Source organism: Onychomys torridus, chromosome 9, assembly GCF_903995425.1.
Source record: "Onychomys torridus chromosome 9, mOncTor1.1, whole genome shotgun sequence".
Taxonomy (NCBI): domain Eukaryota; kingdom Metazoa; phylum Chordata; class Mammalia; order Rodentia; family Cricetidae; genus Onychomys; species Onychomys torridus.
The window spans coordinates 56,487,057-56,514,667 of NC_050451.1; the positions used below are offsets into that span (position 1 = coordinate 56,487,057).

General features: G+C 45.4%; 1 protein-coding gene across 1 annotated transcript in view; it reads right to left on the minus strand.

The window, feature by feature from the left end:
• Dock5 (dedicator of cytokinesis 5) overlaps positions 1-20,939 on the minus strand; it is a 191,672-nt gene extending 170,733 nt beyond the window's left edge. The window contains exon 1 of the mRNA XM_036199166.1: positions 20,699-20,939. Within this exon, the coding sequence (XP_036055059.1) occupies positions 20,699-20,741 (43 nt within the window). The 5' untranslated portion in view covers positions 20,742-20,939. The remainder of the gene's footprint in view (positions 1-20,698) is intronic.
• Positions 20,940-27,611: the final 6,672 nt, after the last annotated feature.

Below are 27,611 nucleotides of genomic sequence, written 5' to 3' on the forward strand. Positions count from 1 at the left end.
GACCAGAGTGCCTGTCTTCACAAAGCAGCATGCTCATCTCAAGTTCAAGGTCTCTGAAGTCTCCTCAGCCAAAATGAGCTGTTGCCCTGAACGCCACACTTCTCAGCTGCCAGGTTCATGTTCAGCCTTCCTTCCATTAGGGTTAGTGTCGGCTTTAGAGTTTATAAAGCTCCCACAAATGTTTTTGTTTGCTTCTCCACACCTTCGAGATGCTAAGCAGAAACCTGGCTGCTCTTGGGACAAACCAGGAAGTTTAGGATGGACAACCTCAGAAATTACATTTCTACAGGTCCCCATCAGAGCACTTCCCTTCCCTTCCCTTCCTGCACCTACCATTCCAGACTCAGCGAGTTCCCCAACCCATCTCATCTGAGCCTTGACAACAAATCAGCCACAAGATTCCAGGCCAGAAGGCTGCAAAAGGCCTGGGTCTGACATGTGTGAATAACGCCTGTAAGTGGGGGAAAATTAGGAATTAAACAACAGAGATTAAACCTTAATCCTGGAACAGTGGATTCATAATTCAGTGCGAATCCTCCCAAGTCTCAGGCAGTTCAGCCTGCCAGAACAAAATGCCATGGACTGGTCGGTGGCTTAGGCAGCAGATATTTATTTTCCTGAAGCACTGAGGCTGGAAGTATGAGGTCAGAGGCCAGCATGGATAGTTTCTGGAGTGGCACTCATCTGGGCTAGAGGTGGCCCCAATCTGTCTGTGTCCTGTTGCAACACACAGCAAGCTCTCTGGTCTTTTCTGATAAAAAAAAACCCTAATCCACCATGAGAGTTCCACCTCTTGACTTCATGAAGTGCTCCCATCTCCCAAGGGCTCCACCTCAAATACCATCATACTTGAGTGTTAAAATTTCAACATATGAATGGGGCTAGGAGGACATAATACAGACCTCAGCGCCCACTAAAAATAATCACCTCTTAAATATTTTAGAAAAGATCTCACGAAACTTGGAGAATCATTCTTGGAAACTGTCTCAGAGTTTCTGGTGTTACAACAAAACACCACAACCAAAAGCAAGTCAGGGAGGAGAGGGTTTCATCAGTTTACACTTCAGGACTAATGTCCATCACTGAAGGAAGTCAGGACAGGAACTCAAGCAGGGCAGGAACCCAGAGGCAGGAGCTGATGCAGAGACCATGGAAGGGCGCTGCTTACAGGCTCGCTTCACATGGTTTGCTCAGCCCACCTTCTTATACAACCCAGGACCACAGCCCAGGAACGGCACCGCCCACAATGGGCTGGGCCTCCCCCTATTGGTCCCTAATTGAGAAAATGCCTTACAGTTGGGTCTCACAGAGGTACTTCCTCAATCAAGGCTCCTTCCTCTCTAATGACTCTACCTTGTGTCAAGTTGACATACAAAAACCAGACAGCACTGAAACTATATGAACAAACTCATAACTTCAGTGTCAAGTGGAAAAAATTAGTTCTTAATGTCAGTGGTCACTTACCAATCTGAAAGTATATGAAAGCTTTCATATAAATCATATTTCATATGCATTTATATTTCATACAAGTAAAATATAAAAAATCATATTACAGTTGAGTTGGCATGTTAACAAACTCTGGCCATGATGTCATGGGTGAAACTCGGGTCATGACATCACAGGTGGAACTCTGGCTGTGACGTCATGGGTGGTTTACCTGCACCAAAGCTTCTTCTAGACAAAGCCTTCTGAGGAAGCCTTCAGAAGGTCAATGGCATGTTAACTTTAGACATGATATTGTGGGGCCAATGACTATGGCCTCGCTGGCACTGCTTAATTTGCAGAAACTTTCAAAAGCATCTGTGTGCCACTTGGAAAGCTGAGGCAGGATGATTCTACTGGGCTTGAGGCCAGAATGGGCTACAGAGGAAGACCCTGAAGAAAAAAATAAAGAAACCTTCAAAAACTGAAAGTTCTCCACACTCTGAGAATCTAGAAGTCATAGAAAATATTCTCCTAAATTTATTTTATTTTATTGAGACAGGGTTGTCTGTCTCTGGCTGTCCTGGAACTCCCTATGTATACTAGGCTAGGCTGGCCTAGAACTGACAAGAGATCAGCCTGCCTCTGCATCTTGGGTACTGGGATTAAAAGTATGTGCCACCATACCCAGCTTCTCTCTATTTTACAGATGGGGACGGACACACACACACACACACACACACACACACACACACACACACACACACACACACACACACACACACACACACACACACACACACACACACACAGAAAAAGCTAAAAGGAGTCGGAGGAGAGGCAGAGAAATGGCTCAGTGAGTTAAGTGAGTGCAGATTTCAGATCCTTAACACACAAAAGTTACCATGGCAGCGCCCATCTGTAATTCTACTGCTGGGGGGTGGGGGCGCAGAGAGGCCCACTGCAGGGGCTCACTGGCTGAAACAGCAAGGTTTTTTAAGACACCCTGTCTCAAAACACAAGGTGGAAAATGCCCGAGAAAGACATCCAACATCAACCTTGATCTTCCACATATACCCATACAGGACACATGGGGGAGTGCATTCACAGACTCATGCATGAATGCATTCACCACACACACACACACACACACACACAGGGAGAGACAGACATACAGAACAAGATAGTGGGAGGGAACAGCAGAGGGAGAATGATGTGAATTCCAGAGCACTAGGGATCATATCTGTAATACAGACCAAAAGCCCAGTGTCCTTATTCTAGTGCCAGTACTTGTTAGTTTCACTGTCCCTTCAACCCCCAAACCTAAATGCCCCTGAATATAAAAATCAAGTGACCTTTACAAAATGGAGAATTCTTAAAGCTAGCCAATTCTAAACACTTGCTGGGGTTGGGGAGAGAGCTACTAAGAATCTCATGGTTATGACTATTTCAGCAAGAAAAGAGAGAGCACTGATCATCTTCCAAAAGACTAAAACTTGTCACTCAAGGCTGCTGATGCATGTAAAATAAAGACACACATGAAGAGAAGAGCAGAACACAGAACACACATCACATTACACAGAACACACGTCACATTGCAATCCCTCCACCTCTGGGCTTTTTGTTTGTTTGTTTGTTTCTTTCTTAATGGCTGCATGTGTGTGTGCAAGTATGAAAACACATGTGTAGGTCATAGGACAGACTTGGTGCTATTCACCAATAGCCGCCCACTTCCGTTGAGACGATCTGTCACTGGAACACTAGACATCACTGATTTATCTAGGCTGTGTGGCTAGTGATTCCTGGGGACCCGTCTGTCTCTACCTTCCCAGTGTTGGGATGAAAGTGCATGCCACCACATCTAGCTTTTTTACATAGGTGCTGGGATCAAACCTGGATCCTCATGCTTGCAAAGCTAGCACTTTATGGACTGAGCCGTCTCCGCAGCCCTGCCACTTCCTGACAGCAATGGCTTTAAGAAGGAACCACAGGGATGCAGTTACTTATGTCCCTGTGCTCACTCCAGTCTTTACATCTGTAGTGTTTGAAACAGCAAGACTGCCTTTTTCTCTCCCTGGTCTGAAACTGTCTTCCTAAGTCACACTCCAAATGCCACTAAAGGGGGAAGTGATGGGGTACTGTTTGCTTCTAGAAGTAAGCCATGTACTTTTGAAATAAGTCATTTTGTCAACATCTGAACTGAGTAAGCCAACCTATATCTAAATCAAGAAAGAAAATACAACAGATTCAATATTTCCAAAGCACTTGGCTTAGGCCAGGGCCCAAACATGAAAAGAATTCTTCTGTAGGCTCAGTCCCTTCTCAATTTGTGAGCTTACATGAAAGACCTCCCCAGAGCTGTCAGGCAACTGGAAGATGATCACGGAGCAGCAATCACCGCCACTGCCAAAGCCAAACCAGATCTCAACCCTCCCAGTCATGTCCCAATCTTCTGAGGAGTGATTCCAGGCAGTTCTACATTCAGACAACACTTTGGCTTAAGTAGATTTGAGACAGGTTTATAGGCACATAGCTCTGCCCCTGAGTGTTAGATAACTCGGGTAGTTTGTACATAAATAACAGGTCCTAGACCCCTAGTCCCAATGGATACAAATTCAAGAGTTTGAAAATCTATTTTAAGGCCTGCCATTAGATGAAAGAGAAAGAAGCCATGGGCCCTGCTTACTCTCTATGCATTTACTTACATACTCGTGTGTGTGAGTGTGTGTGTGTGTGTGTGTGTGTGTGTGTGTGTAGTACAGTGTGTGTACATGTATAGCATGTGTGTCCACATGTATATGCAGGTCTCTATATACATGTGTAGGCCAGAAGTCACTCAGGTGTCTTCCCCAATTGCTCTCTACATTGTTTAGAGACATAGTCTCTAGAGGACGGTTAAATCAGCTGGCCAGGGAATTCCAAAGATCCAGCTGTCTACTTTCTCACCCCCAAGTGCTGGGATCAGGACTCACCTCCTCAGACTTTATCTTTTTTTTCTTTAATGCTCATGCCCATCTAGCAAGCTGCTGCACATACACAGGACTCAGCTAATGTGGCCTGCTTCTGAGCCCTAAGGGAGGTTAGTGGTCAATACACGGGATTCCAGCTCAAATTAGCATGACTCAGAACATCCATGTGAGTTCACTGTGAGGAATCAACTCACTCATTCATTCATTCTTCTTACAACGCCAGCTAGCCTCTTCTAGACCAGAGAGTAACTGTTCCTCTCTGACCAGACAACAAGCCGCATATCACTTCTGGGGGGAATGAAAACATTTTCCAGGAAGATTCTTGCAAGATCAGGCCACTTGCAGATATAAAAGATTGGAAATCTGTTAGAATTTGGTCTGCACCTGTGAACTGTGAAGAAGGGTCAGAGCTAAGCACGATTAACTATACCTAGTCATCAACCATATCCTGTCAACAAGGGACAGGCCAGCATATGGTCTGTCTTCTGTACCTCAGATAGTGACTCATGGTGTACTATTAGCGTGTACAGGATCTCATACCCACCTTTTCACATCACTTAAAGCCTTTTATGACATCAGAAAGGCAAAGAGCAATAAAAGTTAGCAGACTGGACTTCAAAAACCCTAGCCTGAAGCAGCTACTCTACAGCATTCCTCTGCAGCAAAGGCTCTCAAATGTTGACCTTGACAACTCCCATTTCAAGCCCGGCTTTGCTGTAGGACACACAGTGGGCAGAACTAACAGAGGTAGCCATGGTTCTCAAGCTGGCTTAGCATGTGTCACTAAGCAAGCCAACACATGTCTCAATCTTCCTCAGTCACGCAGATATATTTTATCTAAAAGGCATGCATTGACAGTGCTGGATTACAGAAATAACTGTATCTAGGTGTTGCTTCACTGTTAAAGTGCTTCATTTTATGTAATGCAATAAGGTGATTGTGTCAGATTTAATTGCCTTTAAATTGAGAGGAGGAAAACACTGAGAATAATGCTCCATCCAACATGAAATAGCTACTCAGAGCTTTGAATCAGCCAACAAATTAAAACTCAAATTAATGAGATGTGACTGTAAGTTTTACATTTTAGGATTATAAACGAATGAGAGCAACATTGCAAATTCCACTTTTATTTATCTGAATCAAGATCTTGGATCTTTCTTTTTTGATTATAATGAAGAGACGGAGTGCACATAAGCAATCAACTGAGCGGGAGAGAGCGAAGCATTCTAAAAGTTCCTGGAATTCTTGATGGTTATATATAATTTATCAAGTTACATTTTTGCTAGGATGTACAAGTCAGCTTAGGGAGACCGCATAGAAAACCTTCACACCAAACCCACTTAAAACATCCTGTGTGGTTAGGGGCAAACCTTCAAACAGTATGTTTTTGATGGTTGGAACTCCAAGGCAGAGGTGACTGCGATGGCTTCCTTGGGTCACAAATGGCATTAATAGTATCAGGCCTGTTCAATTTATTTGCTTTAATTTGTAATATATTGCAACATACAGACTTTAAGAGGCACAAAGAGATTCCACGAATGTTCTGGGGCTGGGGAGATAGGTCAGTGGATAAATGTGCTTGTCACCAAGCCTGATTACCAGAGTTTTGTCCCCATGACTCACATGGTGAAAAGAGAGAACAGATTCTTATAAGTTGTCCTCTGACCTCCACATGTACCATGACAAGTGTATGCAGACTAAGAACATGTATCCATACATGCACATCAAATAAAAATGTAAAACAACAGCCATACAGCCTTCCTATTGCTGAGACCTGATTTCCTTTCCCCTTCAGAAACCAACTGTGGACAATTACTTTTCTATTCTTCTAGCAATTGATAATATGTATAGATAAAAGAATATATTATTTCCTTTTATATCCAGTGCCTAAAATGTGTCTGGTACAATGAAAGTACTTATTTAATGGATGCAATCAACACTGCACACTTTAAACATCTTGCTGGTACTCATATACATTCCAGGAAAGCCCACAGCAATGCATTCATTAGATCGGAGTGCCTTGTTCATTTCCTAAAAAGTTTATTCAGGTTTGATATATGTGTAGAAAAGGACATCTACCATATGCGCGCACGCACACACACACACACACACACACACACACACACACACACATTTCACTGAATTTTCACCAAGTGAAAACTTACCTAGCCACTATCCAGTTTAAGAAGCCAAAAGAGCATGGAATAATGTTCCCTTGGCTTGACAGCATCTGCATGCTAGATCATCTTTATCAGACACAACCTATTGGTGCATTCAGTGCATTTGTAGGCCTGCCGTTAAATGGCCACATAATTTTCTATCATGCGCACATATCATAAATTAGGGAGCCCAGCCAAGTGACATTTTCTTTTCCACGTTTTCACAACAAATAACCTCTGACCCTGTCATCATTCCCCACCTATCAGTAAGATAAACTCTTTTAAGTGGAGTTGAAGAGTCAAAGGCAATGTGCATTTTCAATTTTAATCATTCCTTGCTGGGATGATTCGATTTTAATCATTTCATGTCAATAACTTGATTGTTAAAACCACTATGACTCACAAGTATAGTTAGCAGACACATTACACTTTCCTCCCTAGTACACCAATCTCCTCAGTTCGTTAGATCCTTGGCAAAGTATGTAGCCATGAAGTTCACAGAGCCTACCTCTGAATCCAGCAAGCTGGAAAGAAAACTTATCATGACCCACACTGTCAGGATCTGACAAACAGTCCTTCGAAGGCTCACCTAGGCACAGAGCAAGGGCAATGTGCTCTTCCCTCCTGCTCTGAAGGAAGCCAAGGCACTGTAGCAGAGCCTCTGAAACCAGTTGGACAAATATGCCTGCTTCAAGGGAAGCCTGATCCAGAAGAACAGCATCAACACCTGCATGAAATATGGCTGCATCTCTTCAGTGTTAAGCAGTCCGTTCCCCACCAGAGAGAACAGGGCAGGAGAAGCCAATTCAAGAAAGGATGAGATGCCAGACTCAACTTGAGGCTTCAGAATGTGGCCTTCTCCTTTTGCACAAATCCATTTCTAACAAAACTACCCTTTTCCAACTTCCACGCCATTCACCTGATGCTCTATTAATATATTCCCTCCATTCATCCCTCAATGTTCTGTCAAACACAGTGACAGCAGTTCTCAAGCCTGCCAGTGTCATGGTGAGAAGTGGCCCGGCTTATTAATTTTGTGATGGATACCATGTCAACATCATTGTGTTGGGAACCATAGATCCAGGACCCCATGGCGGAAGCCTGACACCATGTGAGAAGTCAGTGGCCAAACCATGGAAGCCACAGTCATCCACTTTGCAGGCTCAAAACCAGTTCCTTATAGAAACTCTGAAACAGGAAGCCAGTATGGTAGTACCTTCCTGTTTTAATGGGAAAGAAGTTTAGTGGTAGGAAGGTGGTAGGGCTTTTATTTGTCCACCAATGTCTTTAATTTTTGCAGGGTTGAGGCAGAAGACAGGGTTTCATACACATACAACAAATGTTCTACAACTAAGCAACAACCCCAGCTCCTGTGCCTCTCTACTGTTTTGTTTGTTTGTTTGTTCCTTGAAGCAGGGCCTCAGGTATCCCAAGCCAGACCCAAACTCAGCATATAGCTGTGGCCCACTTTGAACTGCCGATTCTCCTGCCTCTGCCTCCTGAGTGCTAGGATGACAGGTGTGTGTCATCACACACTGTATTTATCACAAAAACTCTACCTGGAAAATGAGCAAAGAAGAATGGGCATTTTCTTCTTGGGCTGCAGATCTGATAAAGAAGTGTGCTCTCTCTTGGGGGGAGAAAAGTAGTTAGGAAACAAGTTGAAACCACCCCACACCCCAAGGATCACGGATCTTTTGAGGCAGAGGGGGCAGAAAGAATGGACGAGCCAAAGGAGAGGAAAGATTGTAAGATTGACAGGTAACATCAATAAAAGAGTGTTCTGCAGACACAACAGGGCATGTGTGCATATGAACTCACAGAGCTGGTGACAGATGAACAAGGAGGGGGGAATGGAGATGTGTAAGCTCACCACTAGCTGAGGTGCTATTAGCATTTGGTAGCCACTGGGAGAGGAAGAGCTGGTTTTGTTTACTGTGACCCCTGGGAGGCTGAGCACGCGTCAGGGCACCCCCAATCTCAAGGCTAACAAGACAACACAGACGGGCCTCCATGGAGAAGAGAAGAACAAAGGTAGCCTCAGAGTCCATGGGAAGGGATGGGATGGTTGAGAGGGAGGAAGGAGAAGAGCTGATGGGAGCAAACGTGTTCAAAATAGAGTGCACGAAATTCTCAAAGAATTAATGTTTAGTTGAACATTTAATATATCTGAAAGTCAGCTACTGTCAGCTATCAGCAGTGGGACTCTGGAAGAGTCCCTTATGCCTCTGGACTTTTGTTCTCCTCTAACATGAAGCATTGCCCAAGAAATGGAACTGCCAGGATCTATTTCTTAGGACTTTATGTCCCACACACAAGGGGGCAGAACAGTGAGGTTTTCTAACATCCTTGCGCCTTGGTTTCACAGATGGTTTCTGGCAATAACACCTGGTGAAAAGACACCATGACCAAGGCAATTTACAGAGTTGGAGTTTATTTGGGTTTACAGTGCTTCCATGAAGGCAGAGTGGCGGCGTGGCAGCAAGAATGGAAGCTGAGAGGTCAGATCTTGAACCCCACAAGCAGGAATTAGAGAGAGCAAACTGGAAATGTGAGGAGGCTTTGAAACCTCAAAGCCCACCCTCAGTGATATACTTTCTTCAGCAAGGCCACACCTTCTAATCCTACCCAAATAGTACCACCAACTGGGGACCAAGTATTCAAATGTCCAAGACTATGGGGGACATTTCCCACCCACCCTACCCACCCCTCACACACATTTTTTTTTTTTTTTTTTTGGTTTTTCAAGACAGGGTTTCTCTATAGCTTTGGAGCCTGTCCTGGAATAGCTCTGTAGACCAGGCTGGCCTCGAACTCATAGAGATCCACCTGCTTCTGCCCCACCGAGTGCTGGGATTACAGGCGTGTGCCGCCACCACCACCCGGCCACATTTGTTTTTTGAGACAGAGCTTCTCTTTGTGGTCCTGGCTGTCCTGGAACTCATTCTGTAAGACCAGGTTGGCCTCGAACTCAGAGATGACATTTCTCATTCAACCCACTACGCCTGGGATTTGAGGGCCACATGGGTCCATGTTCACAGAACATACAGTATCCAAGTGATGAAGCTACCACAGGATGCGTTCTTGCTCATCTTGACAGTCAGCATCAGCTTGATTTCCAGACAAATGCATCACTGCTGCAATCTCCTTCCCTCATGTTGCCTGCAAGGACAGAGAGCCTAAGATCCTTAGAGTAGGTGACTTGGGGGAGTCCAACTGCCCCCACACGTGGACAATTGAAGTTAGATCAGGCTTGAAAATAAGAGAGAAGATGGCCCAACCAGCGAAAGGTGGAAAACAATTCTGACACCATTTGAACAACAGGGAGGGGCTGTATGGAGCCCAAGGGCAGAGACACAAAGCCCACTTGTCTCTTGCTGGGATCCTGGCTGCCAGCAATTCAGTCACTGGATGGGGCCTGTCAGCCTGCGCTCAGGGAAGGACACTGGACATCACTTGGAAAAACACAATGAATTCATGCACTTATCAGCTGCTTCCCTGTTCCCATTGCTGCCTCCAAACCACCTCACCAAAGCACTTCTTCAGGCTTCCTAGTAAAACCCACTCATCCCAAGGCAAATTGGGGCTAATTATAACCAAGGTTGAAGCATCCCTACAGAACTCTCCAAACCTTTAATGCCCACAGGAAGCATGCACAGTGTAGGTGGGTTTTGCCTCTGTTGTAAGGGGAAATGTACACTTCCCTCCACGGGGAGCAAAATGGTGTTTTGTTTTGTTTTGCTTTTTCTGAGATAAGGTCTCATGTTGAATAGGCCAGGCTGGCTTCCAACTAGGGGCAACCCCTCTGCTTCAGCCTCTTGAGGGATGAGATCACAGGTATGTATGTATTAGCACATCCAACCCTCTATTGAAATACCAAGTACTTCTTGACCTCAGAAATACAGGCCAAGGGTCAAGTTCATTCAAAGTAATTTCAAAGTACTGGATCACACCTTTATCTACTTACCCACCTATCTTTTTTTTTCTTTGACAGGATCTCTCTGTGTAATCCAGGCATGTCTTGAACTCATGATCTTCTTGCCTCTGCTTCCCCAGTGCTAGGAATATATAGGCATGTGCTACCCACATCCAGCTTTCTTTATTGAATGTACTAAAAATCCTTTATAAGTAAAGGACTATGGTTGTTACACTGCTACATTGAGTATTTCTGGAAACAAGCTAATAGTAGGAAAAGGTTTGCTTTATAAGAAAGTGTGATGTTGAGAGAATGAATTTCTTAGCCCTAACCTTCTGGTTTGTCTCTGCAAATCCATCATGGGAAACAACAAGTTCATTAAAAATTGTAGCTACTATGGTGGCAGTTATCATAGGATCATAACAGAAATTCTGGTAAGTTTTTGAGGGAAAGGTCCTCACCCTATCCCCCAGGCTGACCTGGACTTCATCATCCTCCTGCCTACAAGCTAAGAGATGCCACTTGTCAGTGACCATTTTCTTTACCTTGTCACCTACAACCTCTTCCCCCTTCTCTGGAGAGACCCATTGTACAGAATCTCTATTCTAACAGGAAAGCAACACAACTCCTTTCGTGGTACTGGAGCCAAAGAATTTTCCACATCTCCTTTCTCCCCATAGACCACATCTTCTTTCTTTGCCAACTCCCGCTCAACACAGTACCCATCCAATGACTTAGACCAACGCCCCCAGTCTATTCAGTGCCACCAGCTGCTTCCTTCCCATTAGCCAATCCAGCCATCTACCTCCATGAACAATGAGAACATTCTCCATTTTCTCTCTCTTTAATAAATGCAATATTGATGATTTCAGTTCCTCTCCTACACCAGTGTTCACATAGTCCTGGGATTATTAAGTTCATTAGCCCTACTTTATTGATCAGATGTCCTCTTTCCCACTGCCATGTATCTTGTGAGAAGCATGCTTATTCATATTCTGAGGAGTGGGTAGATCAGTTAGGTAAGTGATGGGCAGAGAGTCACCCACGCCTTTGAATATTCAGGGTGCTAAATGAACCACAAGCCAGGTACCACTCCTGGGGCTGGGGTATGCTCTAAAAATTTGAGAGCTGCTGACCTCATAGATTCATACTTTAGTGTATCAGCAGACAATAAATCTCAACAAATCAAGGGCTTGACACGCAGAGGTGTCAAGATGGTGGTGCTTCCGCATGAGAGACCTCAGAAGGGACTGTCTGAGGGGAGAGTTATCTGAAGACCTAGATAACCAAAGAGAATTGGATTTATTTTAACATCCAGGAAGCACATTCCACAAGAGGGAGGCGCAAGTGCCAAGGCCCTGAGTCAACTGAGCTTGCAGAGTTCAGAAAACAGGAATGAAGCCAGCATGGCTAGAGGGGAAAGGGACGCAAAGGGGTAGAGAGAACACGGATCTCATGGACAGGGCCTGTTATGTTATAACAGGCTAAGTTATGACCAAGAGGTCCTATGTCACCAACCACACCTGGAGAGCATGGAGGACTTATGGGGGACGTGTAAGGGTTAGAGCAGGGGCGGGGGGAGAGCAAGGAGTTGGTAGGCCACCAAGCAAGCTTGGAGGGAAACGGAAACATCAAACATATCAGGAAGTGGTGGTCTGAGGATGAACTATGGAGGACGGACACAACTTGGTGATGGAACAAATTTGGGATGACTCTGGGCATTGGGGCTGAGCCTAGCACAGAGATGACAGGAACAGGGGAAGGTGCTGGGATGGGGGTTGTCTGATAAGCAGGAAGAGAGGTAGAGATGCCAGGAAGAGGCCTGTGTGGGGTCCAAACCTGGAGATAAACAGATGCGTATCAAGAGACAGAATGAAATCATTGGTATCAGGCAGGCAAAGAAGTCACAAAGGGAGAGGGCAGAGAGGACAGAGGTGGAGCCATGAATGAAAGATCATGAAGAGATGGGATGAGCAGGCTGGACAGGAAAACCCTCCAGGAGTCACCCGGGGGGCTCAGAGCTTTCCTGGCATGCACATGGTTCAAGTCCCAACACTGCGTGGTGGTGGGTGCCCGCAATCTCAACAGAAGCAGGAGGACCAGAACTTTGAGTTCATCATCCGCAGTGTTTCATCCAGGCCAGCCTGCCGTTACATGAGAGCCTGCCTCAAAACAGGGGTGGGTGGGCACAACTGTATTACATCTGTCAGAACAGAACAGAACAAAAGCCACATGGGGTGAAAGGCATTCCTATCTCCAACTCTCTTTATCTGACTTCAGCGGAACTATTCATCCAGCCTCTATTCATGACCATGTATTGGTCACTCCCTTATCAATCCTGCTGACGCTGCCACAAACCCATGCAGAGTGGTGACAATGGTGCCCAAGCTTCAAGCGAGACCAAACAGGGCGACACTCTGCCTTTGGCACTCTAGAACCCTCAGTGGATCCCTGAAGCTTCAGACGGCAACAAAGCCCACATATACTGTACCGTGCTTTTCCTATACGTACAGAGTTAAGCTAGGCACTGTAAGGGAATAAACTAGAGCAGCCATAACCACATACTTGAGCATAACTGCCAGGATTATTACTCTTGGGCTATGGGGCCATTAATAAGCAAAATAACAGCCACCCAAACCCAGGACTGCCAAACCCCACAGTCAATCTGATGACTGTGATGGCTCCTTAGTGACTAACGGGTGGGTGGTGTATACAGCATGGATACTGGGGATAAAGGGATGCTTTATCTATGGGACAGATTAGGATGGGTGGGGGTGGGGGTCACCATGCTACTCAGGACAGCAAGCAACAGAAAAAAAAAAGTATGTTACTTGTTCTGGAATGTTGACTTACTATGTTCATGATCACAGATCACCCAGACTGTGGAGAACAGTCTCGGGGAAGGACCAGTGTATTTACTGATCCAGTGTTTGCTGCAACACTACAGAACTCAGCTACCATGAATAAGGAGACTGGAAAGACGTCAAAGAGACTCAGCCAGGCACCAGCCTCCCGCTTGTTAGTAAGAAGCAGGCAACGGTGTCCCGCCAGAACCCACTCTGCTACTTCACTTCCATTCCCTATTTCTGCCTTTTCTTTTCTTTTCTTTTTCTTTCTTTATTTCTTTTTTGTTTTTTGTTTTGTTTGGTTTGGTTTTGGTTTTGGTTTTGTTTTGTTTTGTTCTGTTTTTCGAGACAGGGTTTCTCTGTGTAGTTTTGGTGCCTGTCTTGGATCTCGCTCTATAGACCAATCTGGCCTCGAATTCAAAGAGATCTTCCTGCCTCTGCCTCCCAAGTGCTGGGATTACAGGCGTGCACAGCCGCAGCCACCACCACCACAGCTTCATTCCCTATTTCTGGAACTGCTTCTTTATATGGCAAACAATGAAGAGGAGGAACAGATCTGTCAATGACTGTTAAGTTTAAGAAAAAAAAAAGGAAAAAAGCCAGGCAAAGAAAGAAAATATTACATTAAAAAAAAAAAATGATGGCACGCTGGTGTGGCTCTAGCCATAGAGGTACCCACAGTCAGCGGACTCCAACGAGACAAGAAACCAATGGCCTAAACAACGTGAGTCCGGGAGAGGAAATACAGAGTGAGGAAGTTTGGTTTAGGGGTGGGACTATAGGGCTTAGAGGAGACCTGTGCCGGTTTGCTTCAGCTGGAAAAGCCAACAGAGTCTCATAGCTCTGCTCTAGTAGTCTGTTACATGATGCCTAGAGCACGAGCGTTGTCTTGGCTCAGAACCCTTTCAAAAGAGAGCTCTCCTCTGCGTGGGTCACCTCTATGGCTACTTACATCAGAAATCTAAACTGACATGTTTTTAAAATATAAATTTAAAATCACTGTGTGGAGCCCAATACATGGGAACATTAATACATATTCTATTAGGAACAAACTTTTTTCTTTCCAAACAAAAACACTTAGAAGTATGCATTTGGCATCTATAGAGCTTTAATTTTTATATGTACTTATTTTATGTGTATGTATTACAGCAAGTGTATGTCTGGTGCCCATGGCAGTGAGAAGTGGCCTCAGATCTGCTAGAACTGGAGTTGCAGATGATGGTGAGCCACCATGTGAGTGGGAACTGAACACTGGTCCTCTCCTAGAGCCATAAGTATTCCTAGCCACTGAGCCATCTCTCTAGGTCCCTTGTATATCCCCTTAATGTCTCACTTCACAGATGGCAGCTGAAGTCTCATATGGGCATATGACTGCCATGTCACACTTAACCTCTGGGCAAGCTCCCACAGACACCCACAAGAACATGAGTACAAAAAAGGGACAAGGATTTTTTTTTTAGTATCACTATGAAAAACGTTTGCATCTCACGAGCCTCTGCAAACTCTACAAACCTCTCTCCAGACCCCTTCACGTCCTGGACCACACTGACATAGTGTTCAGAACAGCACCTCTCTCCAGACCCCTTCACGTCCTGGACCACACTGACATAGTGTTCAGAACAGCACCTCTCTCCAGAACCCTTCACGTCCTGGACCATACTGACATGGTGTTCAGAACAGCACCAGACCCCTTCACGTCCTGGACCACACTGACATAGTGTTCAGAACAGCACCTCTCTCCAGACCCCTTCACGTCCTGGACCACACTGACATGGTGTTCAGAACAGCACCTCTTTGGAAAAAGTGTAAAACAGCACCCCACAAGTTCTGAGACATGTTAATTCTCTGACCCCTCTTCTCTTAGCCTCAAGGTTAAAGCATGAACACATAGCTGTGTAACATCTAACACCATCACAGGTAGTGAGGTGGTTGACAAGTGTGAATTACTATTGTGTCTCTCAGATGGTTCTACAATTAATCAACTGTGTGAGAATCAGCCAAGGACTCAATTTGAGTTCAAATCCAGAAGACTGGTAGACTTGAATGGAAGAGAAAGCTCCCTCTGGATTTTCTAAGTGACACTCTGAGTTGACTTCAGCTGGAGTTAGGCTGTAAATTATGGTTGGATTAGCAGAACCTGTGGCATTCCCACCAACAGGCACTTTCAGATCCTATCCAGAAATTAGATATATAAATAAATCACATGCACTCATCAATAAGTCAAAATTATTATTACTTGTTGCTACACTGTTATTTGCATTGACAACGAGAAGTAACTTGACAAGTATTTCAATGAGTCTCATTTTCAGTACTCTGTATATTATTTGACGTACTCAGAAGTTTCATCCTGTGGGAGGGAGCTCAGGGTGGTGTCACCAGATTGCCAAAGACCTTTATATGATCCTGAAGCCAAGAACCGTGGAGTGAAGCAACTCACTTTCCCTCTCTAGGAACCAACTTCCTCTCTTTCAAAGGAAAATGGAGCTGCTGGGGGTGTAGTTCAGTTGATAAAATGGTTTCCTAACATGCGCAGATCCTTGGGTTCAATCCCCAGCATATGTACCAGGTAACGCTCCATGCTTCGAATCCTAGCACTTGGGGTAGAGAGAGTCAAGAGTTCAAGGTTAGGCTGGGTACAAGAGACTTGTCTCAAAACAGTAAAATAGAGCTGGATTTGGTGGCATACACCTATAATTCTATCGTTCAGGACACATAGTGAAGAAGATCCTAAGGCCTGCCAGGGCTACTGACCTCAAAATTTAAATAATAAAAAAAAAAAGGTGGGGAGGGGTTAGGGAGAGGGCTCAGGGATTAAGGGGATACACAATTTTTGCAGAGGACCAGAGCTCAGTTCCCAGTACCCACATCAGGCAGCTCACAACCACCTGTAACTTCAGCTCCAGGAGGCTCCAACACCTCTGTCTTGCATGAGCACCATGCATATGCCCATCCACACACATATAAACACGATTACAAATAATAAAAATATATACTTTAAAAAAAACAAACTGGACCAGTCACTATGAAATCCCCTCCCTGATGTCACATCCCAGCCTCAGGAATACTGTGCCCAGGGTGAGGCAGGATGGCATGGCGGCAGGGGGCTGGATGAATGCACCAGGAAAAGACCCAGAGTCTGGCTTAGGTCTTAAATCTGCACTTGAGGATCTGCTCCACAGAGCCCGATGCTTGAGGCTATCTGGGGCAAGCACAGCTAAACTGTTGGAGGGCTAACTGTGACAGCCAGTGTTTCCCTCCAAAGATTTCCTATCACGCTATGGCTATAGATACCGGAAATCCCAACATGCATCAGTGAACTGCTTTGCAAACAGGCCGCAAAGAATATCATCTTTGTTCTTGACATAAACGGCTTGTGTAGAAGCTGACTTAAAAACATACTGAAGCTGAGTGCCATGATGCATGCTAGTTAATTCCAGCATCCCGGGGGCTAAGGCCGGAGATGGAGAGTTCCAGGCCTGCCTGGGTGACAACAGGAAGACCCTGACTCAGACAGAGAGAGAGTGACTGAGTGAGAAGCATATTTATCACTGATGTGTGCTTAAAATTCAAATATTTGTATTTTACAACTCCATACACTTAAACAGCTAAAAGGAAGAGTCACAGGCCCGGCTGTATAGGTCTATAAACTCAGTAACTCAGGAGGCTGAGGCAAGAAGATTCCAAGGCCTGCCTGGGCTACTAAGGAAGTTCAAGACCAGCCTCCACAACCTGGTAACACTCAATAATGAAAAGCGGTCTGGGAGGACAGAGCAGTGGTAGAACACTCACCTAGTGCTCACAAGGCCCTATGTTCGTTCACCAGTACTGCAAATAAACAACATGGAAAAGAAAAGTGAAGGACAACATAAAATTGCCTGGCTTCGGAGAATAACAATACTTATTCCTAAGTACTGAGCACTTAGTACCTCGTTCTGGAGTACTGATGTTGAGTATTAAAGTGCTTAGTCTTTAGAATTAAGTCTACCAGTCCCCTTTCTGGATAACACAGATGTCCACAATGACGATCTAGGTTCACCTAATACTAGAGAATGGACTAGTATTGTATTCAAGAACTAAGGACTCCCAGACATTTTCAGTCCCCACTGGAAAACAACCTCGAGGGGACCAGACAGATGGGATGGTGGGGACCTTTCCCAAGCACAATTCAAATGCAGATCACAGGCCACCCTCTCAGCAAACCTTCCCTGCCAGACAGCCTCCTCTGCAGCACACAGCCATAGTGGGGGCAGCTGTGAGTCACCCAAGGCCTTTACAAGATGGCTACTGGGTAGCTTCCTTCATCATCTGCCCTCATAAGTGACAACATCCCAGGGCAGTACAGGCACAGCAGGACACCCAATGACATTCAAACAACCCAAGGAATGCTCCCTTACTTCCTCTTCTTCCAACAGAACCCATATCGGGACAAGTGAGTTGTCAAAGCTTAACTGAAGGAAATTGTATTAAATCTCCAGAGACGTTATGGTAGCCTGCTTTCCAAGGGCACCTCCACATCAAGGGCGCATACTCCTGAATACACTTATAGAGGTTGACCCCTTGCCCACAGCAGACATGTTCCAAAACCCCATGCTCGAAACCTTGTACATACTCTGCATACATGCCTATGATAGTTTAATTTATAAATAACTACTAACAAAAGGTTATAATAATATACCAAAACGTACATTATATGGAAGTGTTCTCATTCTCTCTCTCATATCCCATTTCAGAGCTGGGCCTCAGCTGACTATTGATAACCATAATGGCAAAGAATAAAACTGTAAGGACTATTGTGTACCTGGCAAAACCTTCTGATTGGCAGAAATAAAAACCATAACCTTCATTGGCCAGAATTCTTGCCCTGCGAAGACATAAAGAAGCATCTACCCCCTCTTTATAGGGCACTAATGACAAACTAAGGTATGATTCCATCAAAGTTCAACTTGGGGAACCAATGGGTTCATTGCTGACAGTGCATAAGAATAGGTGACCCCAAAGCAATCTTGGCACCAGAAAGTGTCACCCCAGCATGGATGACAGACTTCCTCTTTCAGTTACCCTGGCACACTCTATGTATGTGCAATTAATCCCAGCACTCAGTAGGCAAGTTCGAACACATCAGTTCGAGGCCAGCCTGGTCTACAAAAGTGAAGTTCCAGGGCAGCCAGGGCTACACCAAGAAACTCTGTCTCACAAACAAACAAATAAACCAACAAACACCTAGCCAGTAGGGGTCAGAGGGTAGAGCTGGGATCCTAGAAGAGAAACCAATGACCCTTCCCAACCCCGTCTATGTCAACAGTCAATAAATATGATCTGGGTGCCAACAAGCAGTCACAGTTATTTGCTGAAGAGGCTAGCATTCTGTATGTAACACCTGGTGGTGGGGCACAATGTGGAGACTCAGTGAAGAGCTGCAGAGGTAAATCTGAAGGAAGCAGGAGGCAGATTTGAACCCCAAGAGAAAGGCTAGAGACGGATGCAGTGCTGGGAGGGTACCATAGATGGGGGCTCAAGCATAGGGGAGCAAAGCCCCACAGGACTGACTCTCCATGGAATACTGAACCAGAGATGAGTGGAGAGTTCACAGAAGGGAAAGGATTCCATTATGGGAACTCTGAATGATAACTGGGTTCCTTCGGGCTCTCCAGCAGCCAGAGAAGGTTTCCAAACACAAGAGCACAGACACCCAGTGCAGACCCATGTCCTGACCTCGGTGCATTTTCTGTGCTTCAACACCCACATCTACTTCAATCTGCTGGGTCTAATGACGTCAATGTCCCAAATTACACCCTGAAACAACTTTGCTAAGATCAGCCCCCTAGATACACTGTCCGAAGACTTCCAATGACCTCTGATTAATAACCAAAACCCTGACTCCAGAACACAGAGGAATACTGGAAACATTTGCACTCCCATGCCTTTGACAACATACAGCACACTGTTGGAAACATACTTGTTGGGAACAACGTTCAACCTAGGTAAAATGAGAAATTCTAGTAAGCATGCTTTTATTCATTAATTAGTACTCTATACTGCTCAAGTAAGTTCCCTCTTTTTGGTGGAGGAGATGGAATGGGCTTTGGACATTCTGCATGACTGACACACCCAACCCTTCATCAATTTTCACTTACCCAAGGACCAGCTACTTACTAGTAGGCACCTGGCCAACAGTCCTATCGGAAGCTTGGGGGTTAAGTCAAGACCTGGTAATCAGGGGCTGAAGAAATCTCACTTGTCCGTGTGACCTGCAGCCATGTGGCAGGAGGAGCAAAAAGTCTAAAAGTAAAGCCTAATTTAAAAAAAAAAAAAAAAAAAAAAAGCTTTGGGAATATATAGATACATATCTACAAATGTACACGTGCAGGCTTTCAACTTGCATGAAATTAATGATATACTAAAGATGAAACGGGAAACCTGAGTCACCATTACGGAGGCACCCAGGACTTAGTGTCTGAAAGGAGTCTAGATGTCACAACAGACTAATTACTTCAGGCAGTGTTTCTGCAGGCCGGAGAGGGGAAGAAAAAGAGGGGCGTGCTGCAAGGAGTGAAGGATTACATTTCAAGCGTGCCAAGTGAACGGACCTGAGAGAAAGTGACAGAATTCTCACACAACACACTTGTTTATCCCAGAGGCTCCCTTTAAAGTCTAATTGTCATGGCAATCGTCCGGCTAAAGGTGAGTGCTTCCCACTTGACTTCGTTCAATCAAAAATGAAAGCAGAAACTTTTCCCACCTGGGTCCAAACCCGCATAGCCGCGGTTTCGGATCCAAACCAAGAGGACAAACAGCTCAACCACCGCGGGGCTCTGGGGTACTGAGATCACGAATGCCACACGCCAGCGCGGGACCTATCCCCGCTTCTTGCCCCACTGGGAAGCTGTGTCACACCTCTCCAATAATCCCAGTAGGTCCGATGGGTGTCCTCACACACAGCCCCAGGACCCCTTGCCCTCTTTCCCACGTCACACACTTCCTGCCTCTTCCATCATCTCCATTCGCAACTTGAGCTTCTCATTCTGTTTGTGACTTCGGTCCGGACTGCAGACCCAGGGAGGGAAGGAGAGGGACTTTGGGGCTTCAGAGTGGGATCTGGCAAAAAGGGCAGGCGCAAAGCGCACCATCCCACGTGCGGCCCCTCGCTGGCCACCTACGGCAGAGGGGACCCAACGTGCTCCCACAGTGAGCGGCGCTAGAGTTGGGGTTCGGATGAGGGAATCAGAGTCCCCAAGCCTAGCAGCACTTTTAGCAACCTGGGAGGGCTGGACTCCCGGGGCTGCAACACCAGGGGAACCCGGCGGCCGAGTGTGCGCCAGCTCGGCGGGGCCAAAGCCCGCGGACTCGGTGGCGCTCGGGTCGGGGTGGGGCGGGGCAAACACTCACCAACCCCGTACTTCTGCCTCTTGGTCGGGATCCAGCGGGCCATGGCGACGACCTCGCCCCGCGGCGCTAGCGGCTACAGCTACTCGTGCTCCTAGCGCTGCATGACTCTTCCGCCATGTTCCAGCAAAACTTGGGCGACTTTGGCGCGCCGGCCGCGTCTAAGGCCGCGCCGTCCCGCCTCGCTCGCGCCCGGGGCCCCGCACGCCCGCGCAGCCCGCCCGCGGTCACCTGCTGGGGCCGGCGGCCGCGCAGCCCCGCGCGCCCTCCCCGGCGCCGCCCCGGCTCCTCCCGCTGGCCGCGCCCTCTGCGCCCCGGCCGCCCTCCTGCCCGCCTCCCCCACCGACTCCGCCTCGCCCAGCCCGAGCCGCGGCCGGGAGCTGCCGGCCGGGTCCTCCCGGGGTCGGCTCTGCGGTCCCTTGCGCTCCCGGGCTGCGCCGCTGCGCGCGGAGGAGGAGCTGGGGAGAGAGTCACCGGACGCTCAATAAATATTTGTTGAATGAATGAGCGGTGAGCTACCGCCTTCGCCTCCGGGAGCGTCTGCAGAAGCCCCGAGAGCCGGAAGCCGGGTTTCAAGGCCCGCGGGGAACTAGTGCAAGGGACGCTGGCGCTTCAAAAGTATCCAATCTAGGGGACCTTCCGTTAGGAAACTGTTGACAAAGCTCTCATCTGGAAATCCCGAACTCAGGGACTTATTTCTCCCAGTTGCAGTTTCACACCGAGGGACGGTGTGCGCTCCAAGGAGTCCCCTTTCCAACTGACCCCCTGCCCAGAAGGCACCCCATTGGGGAGGACCCGGGAACATCCATCCCTGGTCTTTTTCCAGACTCCAGATTGAAGATTCCAAAGGTGGCTGTGCGTTGAACTGCACAGGGATGCGCATGGCGCCCTCTGCGGGGAGATGCTCTTCCCCTGGAGAGCCCTCCAGAATGAGGTAGACTCTCTACTTAGTAGTAAAATTTCAGACTAAATGGCCAGTTAGCTTCGCCATCTGAAAAAATACCTCTTGCGAGAAATTGTGTTGTTCTTGGAGTCTGTGGAGGCTTTCTTGCCAGTTTAGGACCTGGCAAGAATAGAACATGAGATTAAAACACGCCGTAAAAGACAATATAATGCTTGATTAGAGATGAGTGAGCTCTGGTATTGTTTGCAGACCATGCCCGAATAGCTTTTTAATCCTGGTTTTCCTCCCTAGAAAGTAAGTCCCGAACTTGGAGTCCTGGATAAGAGAAACAAAATAGGTACCTATTAATGACCCTGCTCCGGCCTTTTTCCTTAAAGTGGTTCAGTTACATCTCATTTTAAATGTCAGTTTTTATTCTTTATGAGGGGAAAACTCAAAGTTAAACACCATTACATAATGTGTCACTTATTACTTTTGTAATTTAAAAATAAATGTTCACTGTGTACTTAATACTGAATGTTTAAAAAATATAAAATCACCAAAGAATCTAAACAACAGGAAAACAATCAGCCACATTACAAACTGAGCTACTGTACTGAACAGAGTTCTGAAAAGAAAAAAACCAAAATGTGTAAGAAACACTCTTAAAAAAAATAAAAAAAGAGCTGGGTGGTGGTGGCACACGCCTGTAATCCCAGCACTCGGGAGGCAGAGGCAGGTGGATCTCTGTATGTTCAAGGCCAGCCTAGTCTACAAATCGAGTTTCAGGAAAGGCACAAAGCTACACAGAGAAACCCTGTCTCGAAAAACCTAAATAAGTAAGTAAGTAAATAAATAAATAAATAATTTAAAAATTTAAAAAGAAAAAAGAGTTCCAATAAGAATCTATGCATAATACACAGCAAGACATATTTCCATCACTGTAGACCTGACATCCACAAAGATCCCCACCATGTCCCCAAAATAACTTCTCCTTGGTCAATGACATCATGATCAACTTAAGCACCCAGACTATGTAATTTCTTATTCCTTCTTCTATAAGTGACCTACTATGTGTTGGGCATTGTTCCTGGAACAGCGGTTCAGTAGTGAGGTGAGTGAGACCCCTACCTTCACACAGCTGGTGAAGGAAGGAAGACAAGAAGACATAAATGCATGCTAGCTACAGGAGGCTCGGCCTGCAGAGAGGAACCCTCGCAAGGAGCATGGGGAGTGTGGGTGCCATGGATTTACAGAGAGCAGTCTGGAAAGGCCTCTGAGAAGATAAGAGGAGATTGAAGGGCAGAGCTGCAGGAAGTGAGGATGACCCACAATAAAGGAGGAAGTGTTCCGGTCAGCCTGCACAGCAAATGCAGAGGCCACCGAGCAGGTCTAACAGGCTCCCAACTGGCAAAGAATCTTGGACCGTGAGTGATCTGAGTAAAACAGAGGAGAACCTGGCTCACGAGGCTGATGTGGAGTGGTGAAGGAGGGCCGTGACCAGGATGAGGACTTCCTGTGTTATTACAAAGAAGTTCTGGAGTTTTTGAGCTTGGCTTGGTGGGGATGCCAGACACTGTCCAACCCTGTCTGCAAGGGCCAAGGATGCCAGTCCGTGAAGACAGCTGGAGATGGTAGGCGACTGTGAAAAGTTCTCGGCACAAACTGAAAGGCATTGCAGCAGGAAGACAGTGGGAGCAAAGAAGGGTGCTCCGTGAGGTTTAAGGCCTCTTTGCTTTCCTAGCATGTGTTTCTGGAAAAAGCCTGACAAAAAGATGTGCTTATGTTTTGTTGTTTTTGGTTTTTGTTATTTCGGAATCTTTCCTCACACTGTGTACACACAGTCTGTACAGAGCTTGGCTTTGGGGTGTGAGACAAAGTCAGTGAAGAGTCATGACTCCCAAGACTCGGAGCTTGGAGAACTGGTGAACACAGCTACTGTTTTTTGTTTGTTGGTCTGTGATACCTGCCTGGTTTGTACCTTCTGTTTTGGATCAAAGTTTACTTCCTACCTTTGGCTACTTCCTAGGATTTACTTCCTCACCCACAGCCAAGCCACAGCTCGCCCTGGACCTTTACCAGCTGTCAACCTTGGTCTAGAACAGAGGTCTGGGCTGCTGTGGAGCCGGGACTTCTGAGTTCCCCTCAGTCACCTGTGTGCAGAGAAATTGATGGTCTTTGAGTATCTATTTTAAGTTTAATACACACTATAGTGTTGATCCTTTTAACCAAAACCATTTCAACCAGCTCACTCTCCGTAGTCATAAGCTAGTTCCAAAACTCTGTATTTGAATTTGGATTCTAAGATGTCAAGCACTGGCAATGACTGCTTTTTAAGACAGTTGGAGGACAATGGAAAACCTTTATCACCACTTCCAGTGTTTATTCTTTTCCCTCTGCAGACTGAAGTCCACCCACTTGTTATATCAGATGGTTGTAGCCCAGTTTGAACATCCATTTAAATCATGAAAGCACAGCTATTCAAAGTCTTGTTATTAAAATGAGGTTTAAAATTAGAGAGTTGACCAGATGGGTAGGTGGAATAACAGCCCGTTTCCCAGAATTAGCCTTTCCTTTTTCCTTCTGGTGCCTTTTCAGAAAAAAAAAAAAAGCCAAACCATGAAGCGTACTCCACAATTACAGATACTTAGATTAGATTCCAAAGCCCGTAAGAATACCCGCACCTCAAGCACACGAGAATGCTTGCATCTGTGCTTTCAGGAGCTCCAGAGGAAGAGATGAGGAGAAATGAATTTCTAGGCTAGCTTGATTGGCCTGAATTCTGGAGCTATCCCTGACAGTTCTAATATAGGACACCAAGACAGCTGGCCAGGACTCTACTTTCCTCATTGATCAGGTTTATTTTACCAAGTCTGCCTGACACAACTTTCTTAGAAGAATATATGGATTCTGTTAAGGACAGTTTTGGGGAATTGTTTGTTTTTCTAAATGAGAAGTAAGTTGCTGCTAGAACTACACAAAATGATAAGGAATGCAAATGATTATTGGATCTGGGTTGGGAGTGGTGCACACCTTTAATTCCAGCACTAGGGAGGCAGAGGCAAGGCAGGGCTCCGTGAGTTCTAGGCCAGCCTGGCCTCTGGAGTAAGTTCCAGGATGGCCAGAGCTACACAGAGGAATCCTAGCTCAAAAAACCAAAAATAAATAAAGAGAAACAAAAATAAATGATTATGGTTCTAAGCAGAGATTTGTGGGCATTTACAGGCCAATACTATAGAGCAGGTCATGCATTGGAATTTGGAACCCCTGAGCTGAACAGGACAATGAAGCTTATCTTTTGAGCCCCAGAAACACTTTGTCATACACCCTGGAGATTCTCATATCAATCTCTACTCTGTACCTCCCAATGGTGCAGATGCTGGTCATCACTGGATCCATCTTCAGCGTGACTACCTGGACTTGGGTAGGACATGGACCCTGATAGTTAGGGAGAGAATAACCTTGTTTTTATGCCATTCCTCTTGACCCCCTCGTGGGAAGATTTATGCCTCTTAAGCAACCAAACAAGACACTTTTAGTTTTATTTCTAGGATGTTCCTTGTTGCAGACATCTACATGAGATGAGGCTGCCTAGGGAAGCAGATTGATGATACGAACATTAAGAAATTGTTAGTTTGTTGGTGGTTTAGGGAGATAGCTCAGCAGTGAAGTGTTCAGTGTTTACTGAGTAAGAGTGAAGACTTGGCCAGGCGGAGGTGGCACACGCCTTTAATCCCAGCACTCTGGAGGCAGAGCCAAGAGTTAAAAGCCAAGAGGTCAGAGCAATTGCTGAGAGCTGAAAACCTTACCCTTCACTGCTGCTGCTGTCTTTCTTCTCCACAAGAGAGCTACTTCCTGTGTCCTGTCTTTTAAATAGACTTTCTGTCCTGCCTTCTCGTTGGTTGTAAACCCAGCCACGTGACCTCCTCGTCACTGCCTGTCTGTACAGACCTCCAGGTCTTCTATGGTTGGTATTGAGATTAAAGGCATGTGTCACCATGCTGGCTGTGTCCTTGAACACACAGAGATCCTGCCTAGCTCTGCCTCCCAAGTGCTGGGATTAAAGGCATGCACTACCACCACCCAGCTTCTGCTATGGCTTGCTCTGACCCCAAGGCAACTTTATTAATATACAAATAAAATTACATTTCAGTACAAATAAAATATCACTATAAAAAAGAGAAAAAGAAAAAGACAGCTAGTTTTAAATACTTTACATTGGATTGGATTGTTTTATAGTATATACAAATTATATATATGCCATACACATATTTCTAATCTTGCTTGAGATATTGTACTTATACCATTCATTTAACAATGTAATGCAATTTGCTAATCCTTGAATGTTATTGTTACCAACTATTAGTATATATAGAAATGAAAGTTAGTAGTTAGACATTACAATCGAACTTGTAGTCATATTAGGTGTGTTTTCAAGATCGAACAGATATATTTTAGATAGACAGGTCATCTTCAAACCCTTCAGAGATCTACAGAATATGGCATTTAAAATGTTTTAATAACTTAGGATTTTTTCTTTTTTGACTATGAGACATGTTGGCTCCTGGCAGTACTAATCTACTTCAGAGATAATATGGACATTGAAGAAACTGCATATGGAGCTAACTTTCACTGTGGCAAAAGTTAGACACTGGACAACAAAGTATCCTCAAATCAACTGCTGACAAACAGGACAGACAGGACATGAAACCAAGGACTACCGATTCTTGCCAAAACAAGTGTGGTTGTGGCTTTATCAAAAGGCATCTTCTGAAGCCAGGACAATATGGCACCATCCCTGAAGTGAGTGGCCTTTGCAATCTGTAAAAGGTACCGTGCCCTTTTCTTTGAAGGCAGCTGAAACAGGCAGTAGGCCAATGGCTTCTGATGTGCAGTGGAACAGCAGATGAAACAGTTATTCTTGAAGAATAACTAAGCTCACCCCTCTCAATAGAAGACTGGCATTTAGAGGGATGTGGAGAAGAACGGGATGCCGAGATGAAGCCACATATACACAGCCAAGAAAAATGGACAGCTGAATTGAAGAAAAAACATCAATAATTTCCAGAATTTAAAATCCTGAATCATGACATGACGCTAATGGAATTCAGGTGTTTCTGGTACATGGACTGCTCTCACCAAATGTGAGGTCAAATTGTTGACCTTGTATACAACCTAGTTCACAAATGAGTCTGTCAGATACGCTAAGCCTATAGGCTGAAGATGATGCCCCAACACTGCGGAGAAACCTCAAGTGACTGTCCAGGCAGCTGGCTGTTTCTGTCAACTCACATTTTTTTTTGGAAGCTGCTTGCATGCACTTCCTGTTTTTATTTTTTATTGGGTAGTATTATTTCCTTCTTGAGTCTCTGAGGGAGTTGAAGATAGGTTAGTTATAGTTATTGTTTTTCTTGTTAAGAATTTCAGAAAAGAAACTCACTAGAGGTGTAAGTGTATAAATTTGAAAGATGTTATAAGACAGTTCCGTTAGTAATATAAGTTAGGATAGAAAATGAATCAGGTACATTTTGGACTTACCAAAATAGGATAGATAATGGAATTATTTTCTCTGAATTTGTCAAATACAAATGGACTAGACATTATTTAGGTTTTTATTGCGTGTATATATGGTATATAGTCATTGTACTTTTGTATATAGTTTTCCTTATATTAGTTATAACTTTTTCCTTTTTTTTCTTTTTATTAAAATAGAAGAGGGGAAATATAGTGATATTTTATTTGTACTGAAATGTAATTTTATTTGTATATTAATAAAGTTGCCTTGGGGTCAGAGCAAGCCATAGCAGAAGCTGGGTGGTGGTAGTGCATGCCTTTAATCCCAGCACTTGGGAGGCAGAGCTAGGCAGGATCTCTGTGTGTTCAAGGACACAGCCAGCATGGTGACACATGCCTTTAATCTCAATACCAACCATAGAAGACCTGGAGGTCTGTACAGACAGGCAGTGACGAGGAGGTCACGTGGCTGGGTTTACAACCAACGAGAAGGCAGAACAGAAAGTCTTTATAAAAGAC